Source organism: Pholis gunnellus, assembly GCF_910591455.1.
Source record: "Pholis gunnellus genome assembly, chromosome: 2".
In the NCBI taxonomy this organism is placed as follows: domain Eukaryota; kingdom Metazoa; phylum Chordata; class Actinopteri; order Perciformes; family Pholidae; genus Pholis; species Pholis gunnellus.
This window is the reverse complement of record NC_136536.1, coordinates 666,294-684,403: the sequence shown is the minus strand read 5'-3', so window position 1 is coordinate 684,403 and position 18,110 is coordinate 666,294. Positions and strand designations below refer to the sequence as shown.

At 45.1% G+C, this 18,110-nt stretch overlaps 1 protein-coding gene across 1 annotated transcript in view; it reads left to right on the top strand.

Moving 5' to 3' along the window:
- Positions 1-18,110, top strand: part of plxna3 (plexin A3) — a gene marked incomplete at both ends in the record, with an annotated part of 36,733 nt that overhangs the window by 8,057 nt on the left and 10,566 nt on the right. Inside the window, 11 exons of the mRNA XM_079175315.1 lie at positions 2,405-2,545; positions 4,242-4,342; positions 5,340-5,463; positions 5,547-5,703; positions 5,847-5,946; positions 7,610-7,724; positions 11,918-12,118; positions 15,263-15,359; positions 16,034-16,224; positions 16,309-16,457; positions 16,537-16,657. Of these exons, the coding sequence (XP_079031441.1) occupies positions 2,405-2,545; positions 4,242-4,342; positions 5,340-5,463; positions 5,547-5,703; positions 5,847-5,946; positions 7,610-7,724; positions 11,918-12,118; positions 15,263-15,359; positions 16,034-16,224; positions 16,309-16,457; positions 16,537-16,657 (1,497 nt within the window). The remainder of the gene's footprint in view (positions 1-2,404; positions 2,546-4,241; positions 4,343-5,339; positions 5,464-5,546; positions 5,704-5,846; positions 5,947-7,609; positions 7,725-11,917; positions 12,119-15,262; positions 15,360-16,033; positions 16,225-16,308; positions 16,458-16,536; positions 16,658-18,110) is intronic.

Sequence of the window (18,110 nt, the reverse complement as noted above, 5' to 3'; positions counted from 1 at the left end):
GTGTGTGTGTGTGTGTGACTAATGGGATCAGTTACCAGTCACTGGTCATATAGCTGCTATGGCTGTTTGTGTGTGTTTAAGGCTGATAATACCGTTTCTTTACACACACACACACACACACACACACACTAGGAGGTATTGCATTACAGCGGAATGTCAGGCAGCTGGCTGCAGGCGCGCGTGTGTGTGTGTGTGTGTGTGTGTGTGTGTGTGTGTTGAGAACCATCAGTTGTAAAATGACTGATGTTGACATTTAGAACTTCCTGTTTGCTCATTTCCTGTGTTTGTGTGTTCCCACGTCTCTTCTGACACACACACCCACACACACACACACACACACACACACACACACACACCACCCCCCCCCCCCCCCCCCCACACACACACACACCCACACACACACACACCCCCACACACACACACACACACACACATGGATCAGGTGACCGTAGCAGACGTTACTGTTACACGATCAATAGAAGCTGACCGATGAGGAAACCAAGCAGAACAGAGGAGGTGTTTAAATACCAGACTCTCTCCTCTCCTCTCCTCTCCTCTCCTCTCCTGTCTGCTCCTCCTCTCCTCTCCTCTCCTCTCCTGTCTGCTCCTCTCTCCTCTCCTCTCCTCTCCTGTCTGCTCCTCTCTCTTCTCCTCTCCTCTCCTCTCCTCTCCTCTCCTCTCCTCTCCTCTCCTGTCTGCTCCTCTCTCCTCTCCTCTCCTCTCCTGTCTGCTCCTCTCTCCTCTCCTCTGTATGTGTGTGTGTGTGTGTGTGGAGAACAAAGCAGGTGTTGACGGTTTGAATCCCGGCCGGGAGCCGGGGGTCAGAGGTCACTTCCTCTATCACTCTGTCCCTCCATTCTTCTTCTGTTTTCTATTTTGTCTCCTACTCCTCCTCCCTTGTTTCCTCTGACCTTTTGCGATCAATGAAACCTTTTCTTAGGAATCTTTGTTGTCAGCAGACAGAAGCTTCTGTTTGTCAGATTTAATAAAACCAGATCTATAGAGCTACAACCCTCAGATATGTACATATATATATATATATATACATCTCGATATATATATATATATATATGTACACATACAGGTCTGGGTCAGGCTTAGCGTAGCTTAGCACAAACACTGGGAGTAGAGGGGAACTGTTAGCCTCCATTAAAGGACAGCAGCTGTGATTGTAACACAACAGAAGAATCGCTGCTGCTGTGAAAACAGACGGATCACAACTTGAACACATTTATAGCTCAGAGTTCTGATTCACTGTCTGCTGCAGTGTCCTACTTTACAGGCTCCTCCCTCTGCTGTGTGTGTGTGTGTGTGTGTGTGTGTGACAGCTAATTAACACACTGAGAGAACTACTCTTTCATCTTTTTTTTTGTATCTTCCTTCCTTCCTTCCTACCTTCCTCATTTCTTTCCTTCCTACCATCTGTCCTTACTTCCTTTCCTTGCCTCTAACTTCTTTCTTTTTCCCACTGTGCATCCTCCTCTCCTTCCCTCATCTCCACCCCTCCTTCTTTCTTGCTCTACTCTCTTTCTTTCTCATCTCCTTCTTTTCCTTCCTTCCTTCTGTCCTTACATCCTTCCCTAATCCTCTTACTGCCGTCTTTTGTCCCACTCTGCCTCCTTCCTTTCATCTTTTATTTTTTCCTTCCTTTCCTTCAATCCTACTTCTTTTCTATTCATCTCCTCTTCCTCCTTCCCCATCCTCTCTCTCTCTCTTCTTCATCCTTTTATCCTTCCTTCCATCTATCCTACCTTTCCTTCCTTCCTTTTTTTTCCTTCTCATTTTCTCCTCCTTTTATCTCATTTTCCTCCCTCCCGTCTGTCCTCTCCCCCCCCCCCCCCCCCTCTTTCTCCTCCTCTTCCTCTGTGGTGTTTTTCTGGGTCAGACAGGAGGAGGGAGGTTTGGAGAGATTTGGGGAATCTCACTTTAGTCGCTTCACATTTTGCTCGTCTCCTCGACAGCTTTCTGCTGTTTAACATCATATACCCTTCTTCATCATCATCATCATCATCATCATCATCATCATCATCATCATCTTCATCACTAATGATGTCCATAAACACAGAACCACTGAATCATGAATATAGTTTATTATTACTTGAATTACTCTGTCTGGACAAAACTTGAGCTTAAAATACTACAGTATTATAAATACTACACTAGTATTTATAATACTGTAGTATTTATAATACTGTAGTATTGATATTGACGTCTGTTGTCGTCAATATCAAGAAAGAAATGTTCTTTTTGTTGTTTTCTGCTTTCTTCTGCTCCTCCAGCTCGTTAGCGCTCCTCATTGTGTTTAATGGGATTTTTAGCACCGAGCTAACCAGCAGGTTCTTTGTGTTAGCATTTCTCACTGGTTAGCATCAAGCTAACAAGTTGTTTCCTCTGTGTGTTTCAGATCCGCGTGGATGGGATTCCACCGCCGGCCCAGAATGCTTTGCTGTACGAGACGGTGACGGTGGTGGAAGGGAAGCCGATCCTGAGAGACATGGTGTTCAGTCCAGACCACCAGTACATCTACCTGCTGAGTGACAGACAGGTGAGAGCACACACACACACACACACACACACACACACACATTCATTTCAATATGAATTTGGTTATTTTAACATCTGCAGACAGGAAGTTGTGAATAATAATACGGCTGGTGCCACAATACACAGTGTGTGTGTGTGTGTGTGTCCCATGTTAAAACTCTTATTGTACCGTTGAGAGGAAGCAGAGTTCAACAACTGTTAGTTCCCGTGCAGCTGACGACACACACACACACTCACACAGATGTTGTTGTTGGTGTGATGTCAGTAAACAGCTGTTGGAGTTCAGCTGGATGTCAGAGAGTTTCTAATGAATCTTTAAAATTATTCAAATTTAAATGTTTACATGCGTACATGTGTACATGCGTACATGTGTACATGTTTACATGTGTACATGCGTACATGTGTACATGCGCACATGTGTACATGTGTACATGTAAACATGTGTACATGTTTACATGTGTACATGCGTACATGTGTACATGCGCACATGTGTACATGTTTACATGTGTACATGCGCACATGTGTACATGTTTACATGTGTACATGCGTACATGTTTACATGTGTACATGCGTACATGTTTACATGCGCACATGTGTACATGTTTACATGTGTACATGTGTAGTACTCGTACTTTTACTACTTGTTAGTCCCACACTGAGGGTCAACAGGTTTTTGTCTCCAGTCCTTCAGACTTTAGATCTCAGTGTTTGTCCTCCACGTTCCCAGTACGGTGACCAGAGACCAAACAATAACATCAGCTTGTTTTGTTTTATTTTAATATTTATACATATTAAGTTTGGTTGAAGCCAAAGTTCAGTTTGTTCATTCACACATTAATGTTTTTAGTTTATTTAAATATAACAATTTGACATGAACATGTTTTATTCACATGAACTTGTTTCTTGAAGCAGAAGTATTCGTCTGCTCCATTTAAATGATGAATCGCTGCAGAATGTCAACGACTGTATGAGAAACAAAACTGCAGAATCAGCTGCTTTGTGAATGAAGTCTGGTGGAGAGAAACAACGTCGCTGTTCCTTTAAGAAAAACCTCTAATAATGAGGTCAGAGAGGAGACAGGACTCTCTGTGTGTGTGTGTGTGTGTGTGTGTGTGTGTGTGTGTGTGTGTGTGTGTGTGTGTGTGTGTGTGTGTGTGTGTGTGTGTGTGTGTGTGTGTGTGTGTGTGTGTGTGTGTGTGTGTGAGAGAGAGAGAGACAATGAATGTATTCATGTGTGAACGTCTGAATAAGACAGAGACGGACAGAGTGTCCACTGTGCTTCACTGTGTTTACTGTCTCCCTGCTGCAATGACCTCTGGGTAAAAGATACTACACTCTCTCTCACACACACACACACACACACACACACAGACTAACTGTCTGTAAAATCAAGACTAATGTGTTACACACAGGCCTCAGGCTGTTACTGTCTGAGGAAAACCACCAAACCACACTGAGATAACACACACACACACACACACACACACACACACACATTATGACCATACAACCAAAAAAACACTATCAAGTGAATTAAACATATTTGCGTTTTTCTGACCGAAGCGTTGGTCACACATGATGTGTTCACGGACCGTCGGTCCTTTAATCCTCAGCTGTTCTTCTTCTTCTTCTTCTTTGTTTTCTGCTTCACACCTGATCGTTTGAACGTGTGTGTGTGTGTGTGTGTGTGTGTTCAGGTGAGCAGACTCCCGGTGGAGAGCTGTGAGCAGTACAGCAGCTGTTCAGCCTGTCTGGGCTCTGGAGACCCTCACTGTGGATGGTGTGTCCTCTTCAACAAGTAAGAACCACCATCACTCAGCATGTGACCACAGGGAGCAGCAGGTCACGTGTTGGTCTGAATCCATCAGGCTTCTTAGTGGAACTGAGGAATCAAATATTAATGAAATATTTTTCTTTGTCTGCTATTCCCTGACGTGTTCAAGGCGCGTCGGAAAGTTGAACATTTACCTTTAATGTAGTGCTGGGCAACCGGTATACCGGTCGTACGATATGAATTATTCACACACGTCATACCGCTGTATACATACCGGTGAGTAGACGTACCACAGGGCAGCGGTGGAGCTAGTTATCTTATCTGTATTGAGACGGACCCCTAGTCATGGTCATAACTTTATAACTTTATAACAATTAACAACCCACAACTAACGCTCTTTAACAGAGCGAAACACCACAACACAGCAGTCTGTGACACATAAACTATTTGTAACACTAATAATTGTACATTTATAAAATGTCACCGCCGAACTGCATGCTGGGTACAGCTCACTCGCCTGCTAACAGCTGGAGAGGCTCCGTCCTCCAGTAACGTTACATTACAGAACAGCGATGCAGGATAAACACAGACAGACCGGAGACGCACCGATAGAGTCAGACACGATGCAGCGCTGATTAGTGTAACATGTGTGGTGTTTGTTATAAATGTACGTTGGTACATAGAGGGTGATGAGAAGCTGTACTTGGAGGGGCTTAGGACCCAGGGGAATGTAGGTGAAGGAAACAAGAAAAGACGGAAGACACGCCACACAAACAGCTGTTCACCACTCGTCACGATCCTGTAGAACAGATTCTCAACTGGTGGGTCGTGGTGGACCCGTCCTCAGTGGGCGGGCCTTTCCTTAAAGCAGCGGAGTTATTCAGTGTTTGATGTTCATCTCTCTCTCTCTCTCTCTCTCTCTCTCTCTCTCTCTCTCTCTCTCTCTCTCTCTCTCTCTCTCTCTCTCTATATATTTTAATAAAAAAATGAAATGATTAAACGTGGACGTCGACCCCTGCAGGTGTTCCAGACAGGAAGCATGTGACAAGTGGGAGGAGCCTCAGCACTTCAACACCCGGCTGGACCAATGTGTGGACATCACTGTTACCCCGAGCAACATGTCGGTCACCTCACCGGCAACACAGGTACACACACACGTACACACAGACACACACACACAGGCACACACACCCTGATGATGATGGTGATGATGATGATCTCTCTCTAGTTGACCATCCGGGTGCAGAACGTCCCGGCCCTGTCGGGGGGCGTGTCCTGTGTGTTTGAGGACCTGAGTGAAACCACCGGAGAGGTTCAGGTCAAAGGTCAGGTGATGTGTCTGTCACCGTCACTGAGAGACCTGCCGACACACACACACTCCTACGGTGAGACACACACACACACACACACACACACACACACACACACACTCCTACGGTGAGACACACACACACACACTCTCCTACGGTGACACACACACACTGTTGTGATGTGAATGGATGAAATGATCAATAAAGTTTTGTTCCAGGAGAGAAGCGGGTCGTCCGGCTCAGCCTTCGCTCCTCTGAGACGGGACTTCAGTTCATCAACACCAACTTCATCTTCTACAACTGCTCTGTGCTCAACTCGTAAGTCTGACCTCACCTCCTACCCTGTGTCCTTTCTCCTCTGCTGCTGTTTCCTCTCTTTGTTTCCTCGTCTCTGGTTTCCTCTTCTCTGGTTTCCTCTTCTCTTGTTTCCTCTTCTCTTATATCATTTCCTCTTGTTTTATCTCCTCTCCTTGTTTTTTGTTGTCTTGTTTCCTCTCCAGTTGTTTCCTCTCTTGTTGTTTCCTCTTTTGTTGTTTCCTCTTTTGTTGTTTCCTCTTTTGTTGTTTCCTCTCTTGTTGTTTCCTCTCTTGTTGTTTCCTCTTTTGTTGTTTCCTCTTTTGTTGTTTCCTCTCTTGTTGTTTCCTCTCTTGTTGTTTCCTCTTTTGTTGTTTCCTCTTTTGTTGTTTCCTCTCTTGTTGTTTCCTCTCTTGTTGTTTCCTCTTTTGTTGTTTCCTCTCTTGTTGTTTCCTCTCTTGTTGTTTCCTCTCCTGTTGTTTCCTCTCTTGTTGTTTCCTCTCTTGTTGTTTCCTCTCCTGTTGTTTCCTCTCTTGTTGTTTCCTCTCCTGTTGTTTCCTCTCTTGTTGTTTCCTCTCTTGTTGTTTCCTCTCCTGTTGTTTCCTCTTTTGTTGTTTCCTCTTTTGTTGTTTCCTCTCTTGTTGTTTCCTCTCTTGTTGTTTCCTCTCTTGTTGTTTCCTCTCTTGTTGTTTCCTCTTTTGTTGTTTCCTCTTTTGTTGTTTCCTCTCTTGTTGTTTCCTCTCTTGTTGTTTCCTCTTTTGTTGTTTCCTCTCTTGTTGTTTCCTCTCTTGTTGTTTCCTCTCTTGTTGTTTCCTCTCTTGTTGTTTCCTCTCTTGTTGTTTCCTCTCCTGTTGTTTCCTCTTTTGTTGTTTCCTCTCTTGTTGTTTCCTCTCTTGTTGTTTCCTCTCTTGTTGTTTCCTCTCTTGTTGTTTCCTCTCCTGTTGTTTCCTCTTTTGTTGTTTCCTCTCTTGTTGTTTCCTCTCCTGTTGTTTCCTCTCTTGTTGTTTCCTCTCTTGTTGTTTCCTCTCCTGTTGTTTCCTCTCTTGTTGTTTCCTCTTTTGTTGTTTCCTCTTTTGTTGTTTCCTCTCTTGTTGTTTCCTCTTTTGTTGTTTCCTCTCTTGTTGTTTCCTCTTTTGTTGTTTCCTCTCTTGTTGTTTCCTCTCTTGTTGTTTCCTCTTTTGTTGTTTCCTCTCCCGTTGTTTCCTCTCTTGTTGTTTCCTCTTTTGTTGTTTCCTCTTTTGTTGTTTCTTCTCCTGTTGTTTCCTCTCTTGTTGTTTCCTCTCCTGTTGTTTCCTCTCTCGTTTCCTCTCTTATTAATTCCTCTCTAGGAACACACACACACATAAAGACTCTACAGTACTACATGTGGATTCATCCGCCGCTAAAAAATAGTCCCAACAAAGATTAACAACTAGAGAGTCAGTGAAGAAGACTAACGTCGTCAGTAGGAACCAATGAGACTCAGACAGGAAGTGGGAGTGAAACAGGAAGTGAGATAGGAAGTGGGAGTGGAAGTGAAACAGGAAGTGAGACAGGAAGTGGGAGAGGAAGTGAGACCGTATTAAAAGACGGACCAACATGTTGCTGCTTTGAGTCTGAACAGACTTAACATCACTAAATTAAATGAAGAAATAATAGTCTGTTTATCTCCATGACAACAGATGTTTCCCCCCCCCCCCCCTCTCAGGTGCACTTCCTGTGTCAGCAGTGAGTTCCCGTGTCATTGGTGTAAATATCGTCACGTCTGCACAAACAACCTGCAGGACTGCTCCTTCCAGGAGGGACGAGTCAGCAACATGGAGGTACCTGAACACACCACACACACACACACACACAGTTTAAAACCCTCCGTCTGGTGCGTTCAAGGACTCCGGTTCTCTGACGCATCGATGAGCGACGTTCTCACCAAACGAACAGAACAGGAATCAAACTTTAAAAGGTTCAAACTGTCTCTTTGTTTTCTCTCAGCTGGATCACATGTCATCATCACACGACATCGTCACATTACCATCGTCACATTTACATATCGATCGTTATGTAAATGTGTTTTATCTACAGCTCGTTGATTCGATGAAACTAATATCTGCATGGACGGAAGCAACAAACACCAGTCTGGCCCTTTAATATAACTTTATTTTTTATGATTTTTTATGATTTTTACATGAGTTTAACGTGTTTAAACCAAATGTTGACCTTTAGTTCATAGAGCAGCACTTTCAAAATAAAAGTCTTTTGAATTCTTTATTGAACTTTGCCATAACAATGCGATTAAACATTCTAATCGTTGCCCAGCACTAAGAAATATTAACATGTTTTTCCTTTCAACGTATTTTAAATGTTGCCAAAATACAATCAGCTGTTGTTTACGTAAATAATGTCAATAAAGAAGGATTCACTGTTTGCTCCTCTGTCGTTTCCTCTCCTTTAGTTTCCTCTCTTCTTGTTTCCTCTCTTCTTGTTCCCTCTCCTCTCCTCTGTGTCTCCTCTCCTCTGTGTCTCCTCTCCTCTGTGTCTCCTCTCCTCTGTGTCTCCTCTCCTCTGTGTCTCCTCTCCTCTGTTGTTTCCTCTCCTCTGTGTCTCCTCTCCTCTGTGTCTCCTCTCCTCTGTGTCTCCTCTCCTCTGTGTCTCCTCTCCTCTGTTGTTTCCTCTCCTCTGTGTCTCCTCTCCTCTGTGTCTCCTCTCCTCTGTGTCTCCTCTCCTCTGTGTCTCCTCTCCTCTGTTGTTTCCTCTCCTCTGTGTCTCCTCTCCTCTGTGTCTCCTCTCCTCTGTTGTTTCCTCTCCTCTGTGTCTCCTCTCCTCTGTGTCTCCTCTCCTCTGTTGTTTCCTCTCCTCTGTGTCTCCTCTCCTCTGTGTCTCCTCTCCTCTGTTGTTTCCTCTCCTCTGTGTCTCCTCTCCTCTGTTGTCTCCTCTCCTCTGTTGTCTCCTCTCCTCTGTGTCTCCTCTCCTCTGTGTCTCCTCTCCTCTGTGTCTCCTCTCCTCTGTGTCTCCTCTCCTCTGTGTCTCCTCTCCTCTGTGTCTCCTCTCCTCTGTGTCTCCTCTCCTCTGTTGTCTCCTCTCCTCTGTGTCTCCTCTCCTCTGTGTCTCCTCTCCTCTGTGTCTCCTCTCCTCTGTGTCTCCTCTCCTCTGTGTCTCCTCTCCTCTGTGTTTCCTCTCCTCTGTGTCTCCTCTCCTCTGTGTCTCCTCTCCTCTGTGTCTCCTCTCCTCTGTTGTCTCCTCTCCTCTGTGTCTCCTCTCCTCTGTGTCTCCTCTCCTCTGTGTCTCCTCTCCTCTGTGTTTCCTCTCCTCTGTGTCTCCTCTCCTCTGTGTCTCCTCTCCTCTGTGTCTCCTCTCCTCTGTGTCTCCTCTCCTCTGTGTCTCCTCTCCTCTGTTGTTTCCTCTCCTCTGTGTCTCCTCTCCTCTGTGTCTCCTCTCCTCTGTGTCTCCTCTCCTCTGTGTCTCCTCTCCTCTGTGTCTCCTCTCCTCTGTGTCTCCTCTCCTCTGTGTCTCCTCTCCTCTGTGTCTCCTCTCCTCTGTGTCTCCTCTCCTCTGTTGTTTCCTCTCCTCTGTGTCTCCTCTCCTCTGTGTCTCCTCTCCTCTGTGTCTCCTCTCCTCTGTGTCTCCTCTCCTCTGTTGTTTCCTCTCCTCTGTGTCTCCTCTCCTCTGTGTCTCCTCTCCTCTGTTGTTTCCTCTCCTCTGTGTCTCCTCTCCTCTGTGTCTCCTCTCCTCTGTTGTTTCCTCTCCTCTGTGTCTCCTCTCCTCTGTGTCTCCTCTCCTCTGTGTCTCCTCTCCTCTGTTGTCTCCTCTCCTCTGTGTCTCCTCTCCTCTGTGTCTCCTCTCCTCTGTGTCTCCTCTCCTCTGTGTCTCCTCTCCTCTGTGTCTCCTCTCCTCTGTGTCTCCTCTCCTCTGTGTCTCCTCTCCTCTGTGTCTCCTCTCCTCTGTGTCTCCTCTCCTCTGTGTCTCCTCTCCTCTGTGTCTCCTCTCCTCTGTGTCTCCTCTCCTCTGTTGTCTCCTCTCCTCTGTTGTCTCCTCTCCTCTGTTGTCTCCTCTCCTCTGTGTCTCCTCTCCTCTGTGTCTCCTCTCCTCTGTGTCTCCTCTCCTCTGTGTCTCCTCTCCTCTGTGTCTCCTCTCCTCTGTTGTCTCCTCTCCTCTGTGTCTCCTCTCCTCTGTGTCTCCTCTCCTCTGTGTCTCCTCTCCTCTGTGTCTCCTCTCCTCTGTGTCTCCTCTCCTCTGTGTCTCCTCTCCTCTGTTGTCTCCTCTCCTCTGTGTCTCCTCTCCTCTGTGTAATGCTGCTGACAGAGGAACAGCAACATGAACTCGTTATAATCAACATGTTCTCACTGGAACCAGAACCTCAAACCTTTAAATCTTCTTTGTTCTGCTTCAATGAAGAAACAAACGCTGAAGTTTGTTTGTTGAATGAGTTGTGATGTAAACACACACGCCGTCATTATTTAATTGATTTAAAGCTCGTTAGCAGCAGCGATCGTCTCGTTGACCTGATTGGTGCTCGGTGTCGTTGCCGGGTGACAGTAACGACCTCTGATTGGCTAATTGGTTAATGGAAGATGAAGAGCCACTTAATTGACATGAAAGCAGCCAATCACAGCAATTAATGTTAATTACTGGGCAATTAGGGCCGACTACAGAGAGGGGCGTGGGAGAGAAAAACACAGACAAACAGGAAGAAGAAATGGTTTTTCAGAGTAAAAGCCTCTGAACTGATAACAGGACGACTATTTAAAGAAGACTTTTTAACAAAAAGCTCCGTCTCTGTTAGCGTAGCATAGCTAATGCTAACGTCCTGTGCTAATGTTAGCTCCACTATCGTTTTATAAACGAGTCTCACTGTCTCACCACAACCTCCAGATCCACCAACCAGGAACCAGAGATGAGAGTCTGTGATTGGACAGTCTGAGTTAGAGGGGCGGGGCTCAAAACGTATCACAACAATCAACTTTATTTAGACACAAAGAAATCACATTTAAATGTAATTCTGTAACAAGTGAGCAGAGAGCAGAGCCACCGTCTTTATCCAACACACACACACACACACACACACACACACACACACACACACACACACACACACACACACACACACACACACACACACACACACACACACACACACACACACACACACACACACACACACACTCACTCACTGACTGTCACGCTCTCCACAGTCGCTGCTGGCGTCCGCTGTGCTCTCGTCCACTTCCTGTGGAGCTAATGGTCTTCCTGTCAGTCACAAGGCAATTAATTACCGTGGCGACGCTCATTAATAAAGGTTTCACCCCACTGTGTGTGTGTGTGTGTGTGTGTGTGTGTGTGTGTGTGTGTGTGTGTGTGTGTGTGTGAGTAGCCTCAGGAAGTTCCAAAGCTTGGCTCTGTCACCAGCTGTCCATCACTGAACACACACACACACACTGTTGGCTGTGTGTGTGTGTGTGATAAAATACACACAGATATAGATCCATTATATTCCAAATAATACATCTAAAGATTATTATGTGTTCAAATATCCTGTATCTTTTATATCTTTTATATCTTTTATATCTTCATATCTTCAGGTTCCCACATTGATTGACGGCTCCGTTAATACGACACTAACAGAGTTATTAATAATTCCTGATGCTCCAGTTAAAGCTTCTCTGATCAATAATTGATTCTAATGATGGAGGAGAGTCTGCTGATGATGTCATCAGCTCACAGCGCTGTGTGTGTTTTCATTTCATGCTTCATGCTCTCTGTACGGACCACAGCTGTCCTTATAACAAATACATGATTTACAAATATAAATAAGTGATAAAATGCTCAAAAGAATGCATTTATATGAAAATAAATGATATGCTGTAGTATAGTAATATTAATATAATAGACTCATATTGAATTATTATCAATGGATGCTATCTATTTATTTATTCTTATTTCTGTGTATATTTATTTATTTGTTGTAGTGTCAGCGCAGCTAAAACACTAACTCTATGTTGATTTACCCCCCCCCCCCCCTCAGGGTTGTCCACAGATCCTCCCCACCTCTGACATCCTGGTCCCGGCCGGGATGGTTCGTCCAATCACGCTGCGAGCTCGTAACCTCCCTCAGCCTCAGTCGGGTCAGAAGAACTACGAGTGTGTGTTCAGCATCCAGGGGAAGGTCCAGAGGATCCCGGCCGTCCGCTTCAACTCCTCCTGCATCCAGTGTCAGAACACCTCGGTGAGGCACTACACTACCCAGCATGCACCGCTCCACCTTTACACAGGCCACTGTGTGTGTGTGTGTGTGTGTGTGTGTGGTCGTAGTAACTGGTTCTTCAGGTGGTCGTAGTGTTTTGATATTTCTGACTTTCTCTCTCGTCCCAAAGATTTATTGTAGTAGCACCAGTATTAGTACTACAAGCAGCAGTATTAGTACTACAAGCAGCAGTATTAGTACTACAAGCAGCAGTATTAGTACTACAAGCAGCAGTATTAGTACTACAAGCAGCAGTGTTAGTACTACAAGCAGCAGTGTTAGTACTACAAGCAGCAGTATTAGTACTACAAGCAGCAGTGTTAGTACTACAAGCAGCAGTATTAGTACTACAAGCAGCAGTATTAGTACTACAAGCAGCAGTGTTAGTACTACAAGCAGCAGTGTTAGTACTACAAGCAGCAGTGTTAGTACTACAAGCAGCAGTATTAGTACTACAAGCAGCAGTGTTAGTACTACAAGCAGCAGTATTAGTACTACAAGCAGCAGACGTACCGCAGTAACAGTAGCAGTGTGTGTTTAATTAAGTTAACATTCTCAGAGGAAATTTTCCATTTAGTACAACACACACACACACACACACATACACACACACACACACACACACACACACACACATACATACACACACACACACACATACACACTCAGCTCAGTCTTTAAACTGTTGTTTTGTTGAGTTTCAGTTTAATGTCGAGTTATTTGGTGAAAGAACTTCAGGAATAAAGACTCGCTGTGTTCTTAAAGGGACAGTTCATCATTTGGAGAAACAGTCTTCTTCTCTTTCCTTCTGAGAGTTGACGAGGTTAGCTTAGCTTAGCATAAAGACTGGATCTGCAGCACCTCTAAAGCTCACTGATCAGCATCAGTCATCAACCTCCAGTTCAGTAAAGTTCTCCAGAGCTTCACGTGTTAAAGCTGCATTCTCTCTAGTGTCCACCAGGGGGCGACTCCTCTGGTTGTATAGAAGTCTATGAGAAAATGACTCTACTTCTCTCTTGATTTATTACCTCAGTAAACATTGTAAACATGAGTTTATGGTCTCAATCTCTAGTTTCAAGTCTTCTTCAATACAGCATGATGTTCATTTAGTGAATGATGGTCCATTTAGAGTCACACAGACCATAAAGCAGGGGATGCTTTAGGGGCGGGGCTACACAGTGATTGACAGGTCACACATTGTGTTTTTCTACATTTCTGTTTGTGTACGCATTAAAAAGGTACAACATGTTAGTCAGTGAGCTTGTTTGTACGTGTATTTTAGAATTGGCCGTTTAACCACTTCTTCCAGTCTTTATGCTAAGCTAGGCTAACCGTGTCCCGTCTCCAGCTCTATGGTCAACTATACTTTTATCAAGTATTAGTATTTACAGTGTTGACGTTTATTTGTCGGTATAAAAGCGTTCATGTGATGAAGGTCACATGTTCGCTTCCTCTTCGTCTCCTTCTCCATAATACTTCCTCTTTCCTGTTTCCTAACCCTCCTGTAGAGACACAACAAACATCCCAGAATGATTTAATGCAAAACATTAAGCTATCAAACACACATCACTACTTTACAGTTAAATATTTAACATTTATTCCAACACGAAAAAAAGCAGCAAATACACGTCAGGACATCTTATTGTAGTCACGCTCACAGGCAATTCAGTACAATATATATATATATATATACCAGTATAATATATATCACATAATAATATTCAGTATAATATAAAACACACACACACACACAGATATAAGCTGTGATGAGTTTTCACTGTTAACTCATCATCTCTAGTAAACGTTGATTCCTCCATGAACGAGTTCAGAAGAGACTGAAGAACGATGAAGAAGATCAGATGTTCACTTTGCCTCATATGTAGCTTACAGAGCTCTCATGTCTCCTTACCTCCTCCTCCCTCACTCCCTACCCTAGTGTTCTCATGTCTCCTTGCCTCCTCCTCCCTCACTCCCTACCCTGGTGTTCTCATGTCTCCTTGCCTCCTCCTCCCTCCCTCCCTACCTGTGGTGCTGGATGTCTCCTCTTTCCTTCTAAAGAGGACTTGTGACTCTGGGTCAGGAGGAGCAGAGTTCTCCTCCTGTGGGTTCTTGATGGCGGGGGGACGTTTTGCACAGATATCATATTTTATTACATACATATACACATATTACTGGGTGCATTCCATATTTCAAAAACACAAATATTGACAACTTGTGTAATGAGTTCTGATTCTTATGATGAATGTCTTTGTGTGGTTCAGGGGGCGGAGCCACCACAAATACATCAGAGATATTAAGACATAGAACGCTCGTTAAACACTGATCCACACGATGTGTTCAAAGACAGTCGGACGGTGAGACGTCCATCAATAATGTTCACAGAGCACATACAGCCAACATGTGTCACATGTATGTTGCTGTATGTGCATCATGAACATCACATGACAGCAGGTCACATGGTGCTTCATGAAGACGCAGAGAAACGAGTTCACACAGCTGAGAGGAGACGATTATAAGATATACATATATATATACACAGTATATGTATATATATATATATATATACACATATATACACAGTATATGTATATATATAAATATATGTGTGTGTGTGTGTGTGTGACTCATGATGCAGCTCTGCTGGGCTCAGCTGGCTGCTTTTAACGGGAAATCAGAGCATTAGACACACACACACACACACACACACACACACGCTCTCTCTCGATTGGTCGAGGTATTTCACATATTTCAGCTGTGTGTCATCGCTCTGACACACACACACACACACACACACACACACACACACACACACACTATGAAGAATGTGGTCATTCTCACAGCTCTGCAGAAAAGATCATTTTAATATTTAATATGAATTACAGCCGTGTGTGTGTGTGTGTGTGTGTGTGTGTGTGTGTGTGTGTGTGTGTGTGTGTGTGTGTGTGTGTGTGTGTGTGTGTGTGTGTGTGTGTGTGTGTGTGTGTGTGTGTGTGTGTGTGTGTGTGTGTGCGCTAAGTCGTCCGTTCCATTTACTGGAGCAGTGACGTTCCAGCGTTTCCATGGCATCAGAACATTATGGGATGGTAATGATTGTCAGACTGATTTGTCCTCTCTGGGCCTCCGTAGTACTGGTACGAAGGAGACGAGTCTGGAGACCTTCCAGTGGACTTCTCCATCGTCTGGGACGGAGACTTCTTCATCGACAAGCCTTCAGCTATGAAAGGTACACACACACACACACACGTGTTCTCATCAACACACACACACACACACGTGTTCTCATCAACACACACACACACACACACACACACACACACACACACGTGTTATCATCGTCCTGATGAAGGTGACTGTTTCTAGATTTAATGTCTATTCAAACGCGTTGACCCTTCATGAATGAAGCATTTAATACTCACATATCAATGTTTCTGTATTTAATAATTACAAATATAATTGATGTTGAAAGTAAGAAGCACAAACTACTTCAGAAGAAGAAAAATACTTTTTAATAATTTAATAATTGACCAACGCTTTGACTCTTTGTCCTCTTTACTCTGAAGAAGACATGAAAGGATGGAAACGCATGTTTCCTTCAAACAATCCCTGAAATGACACCGTTTATCACAGAAGCAGTCAAACCTGCTGTCGTTATCCTGAGATTTACATCTGACCGACTGTCCTTGAACACATCGTGTGTGAACGCGTCTGTCAAAAAACAACCAAATCTAAGCTTCAAATATTTCATCAAAGACATTTTATTCTGAAAGTCTCATTTAAAATCTCTCCCCAAATAACATCTTTCCTCTGTGTGTGTGTGTGTGTGTGTGTGTGTGTGTGTGTGTGTGTGTGTGTGTGTGTGTGTGTGTGTGTGTGTGTGTGTGTGTGTGTGTGTCTCAGCGTTGCTGTATAAGTGTGAAGCTCAGCGCTCCAGCTGTGGTCAGTGTCTCAAAGCTCCCACGGCCTTTGAATGCGGCTGGTGCTCTGAGAGCAGGAAGTGTCTCCTGAGGCAGCACTGCTCCTCAGCCGAGAGCAGCTGGATGCACCACGGACGCCACAACCTGCGCTGCAGCCACCCACGCATCACCAAGGTAGGGAGTCAAACCCACCACCTCCTCTTCCTCCTGCTCCTCCTCCTCCTCCTCTACTGATAACTGATGTCTGCCCCCCCACAGATCGACCCTCTGACCGGCCCCCGTGAAGGAGGAACTCTGGTGACCATAGAAGGAGAGAACCTGGGTCTCCAGGTGAAGGAGATCTCTCACGTTCAGGTGGCTGGAGTCCGCTGTAGCCCCGCCCCCTCCCAGTACATCAGCGCTGAGAGGTCTGTTGATAGGCTGCTAGTATGGACAGGCTGCCTGTCTGTCTCTCTGCCTGTCTCACTCTCTGTCTCTCTGTCTCAGGATCGTGTGTGACATGGCTGAAGCTCTGCTCCCTCACTCTCCTGGAGGTCCAGTAGAACTCTGTATCGGTGTCTGCAGCTCTGAATACAGAACGCTGTCCACTCAGACGTACTCCTTCGTGGTGAGTTAAGATGTTAATGTTCACAACAGATAGAGCTTCCTTTAGTTTTTAACATCAAAAAGAACTAAAGTTGTATTTTTAGTCCTCTGCTCATGAATTGCATACTCGTACTACTTTAATCATGCTGATGTTATAATAAAGGGAACACTGAGATGTGTTCAGATGTGTAGATATTGTGTATATGTTGCTGGAGCACTGAAAGCATGAACATCTCTTAACATGTGAGCAGCCGCTCTGCAGACTCTGACTTTGATGAAGGGAAGCATCAGGAGGTCAGAGGTCAGAGAGCTTTTAGTACCGAGAGGTCAGACGAGGTCAAGCTAAAGTGTCACTTGTTCCAGCTGTTCCATTGTAATTTTATATACTATATAACTATATATATCATGTGAATCTATCCAAAGACAGCAGTTTGGCATCATTTAGAGAACCTGACTCCTACCTGAGCCATGTGTGTGTGTGTGTGTGTGTGTGTGTGTGTGTGTGTGTGTGTGTGTGTGAGTGTGTGTGTGTGTGTGTGTGTGTGTGTGTGTGTGTGTGTGTGTGTGTGTGTGTGTGTGTGTGTGTGTGTGTGTGTGTGTGTGTGTGTGTGTGTGTGTGTGTGTGTGTGTGTGTGTGTGTGAGGCTATCTCAGCCTGTGATTGGTTAATTTCGGTCAATGACACCTGCTTCAACGCGTCAGAGTCTCAAGCAGCCAGTGGGCGTGAGCTGGTGTAGATTGACAGAATCGTTAGCCGGTAAAAATAAAAACTGCGCCGTAAAAACAGATCCCCCCCCAGAAACACACAGGATATACGTAGCAACAGTGTTTTTAGCGGGAAACGGGATATTATTCCTTTGTCTTCATGATTTTTCTCGAGGTAAGAAGCATTTATGGTTTGTTCTGCGGTGGAGCGGCCTGGTGCTGGTGTTGGTGCTGGTGTTGGTTCTGGTGTTGGTGTTGGTGCTGGTGTTGGTGCTGGTGCTGGTGTTGGTGTTGGTGCTGGTGTTGGTGCTGGTGCTGGTTCTGGTGCTGGTGCTGGTGCTGGTGCTGGTGCTGGTTCTGGTGTTGGTGCTGGTTCTGGTTCTGGTGCTGGTGCTGGTGTTGGTGTTGGTGTTGGTGCTGGTTCTGGTGCTGGTGTTGGTGTTGGTGTTGGTGCTGGTGTTGGTGCTGGTGTTGGTGCTGGTGCTGGTGCTGGTGCTGGTTCTGGTGTTGGTGCTGGTGTTGGTGCTGGTGTTGGTGTTGGTTCTGGTGTTGGTGCTGGTGCTGGTGTTGGTGCTGGTGTTGGTTCTGGTGTTGGTTCTGGTGTTGGTGCTGGTGTTGGTGCTGGTGTTGGTGTTGGTGCTGGTGTTGGTGCTGGTGCTGGTGTTGGTGCTGGTGTTGGTGTTGGTTCTGGTGTTGGTGCTGGTGTTGGTGCTGGTGCTGGTGTTGGTGCTGGTGTTGGTGTTGGTTCTGGTGTTGGTGCTGGTGCTGGTG